Consider the following 226-nt stretch of genomic DNA (forward strand, 5'->3'; position numbering starts at 1 on the left):
AGTCACCCCCAGCAGCAGCCCCGCGCCACAGGAGCCACGCCAGCGCCTGTTCCCACCCTCCTGGGCTCACAGCTCACTGTCACTGCACCCAGTGGTCCAAAGCTTGGTCAGCCCTCTTACCTTCTCATCATGCTGTAAAATCTTCTGCTCCATCCGCTTTTTCTTCTCCTCTTCCATTTGTTCCACCCGCTCCCGAGCCTGCAGGGCCTTCCTCAGCCGCTCTTTC

At 59.7% G+C, this 226-nt stretch overlaps 1 protein-coding gene across 1 annotated transcript in view; it reads right to left on the reverse strand.

The window, feature by feature from the left end:
• INCENP (inner centromere protein antigens 135/155kDa) overlaps positions 1–226 on the reverse strand; it is a gene marked incomplete at its 5' end in the record, with an annotated part of 12,842 nt that overhangs the window by 5,512 nt on the left and 7,104 nt on the right. The window contains one exon of the mRNA XM_008935438.1: positions 121–226. This exon is cut by the window's right edge and continues 5 nt beyond it. Coding sequence (XP_008933686.1) covers positions 121–226 — 106 coding nt within the window. The remainder of the gene's footprint in view (positions 1–120) is intronic.

Source organism: Merops nubicus, unplaced genomic scaffold (genome assembly GCF_000691845.1).
Source record: "Merops nubicus isolate BGI_N331 unplaced genomic scaffold, ASM69184v1 scaffold32422, whole genome shotgun sequence".
NCBI classification, from domain to species: domain Eukaryota; kingdom Metazoa; phylum Chordata; class Aves; order Coraciiformes; family Meropidae; genus Merops; species Merops nubicus.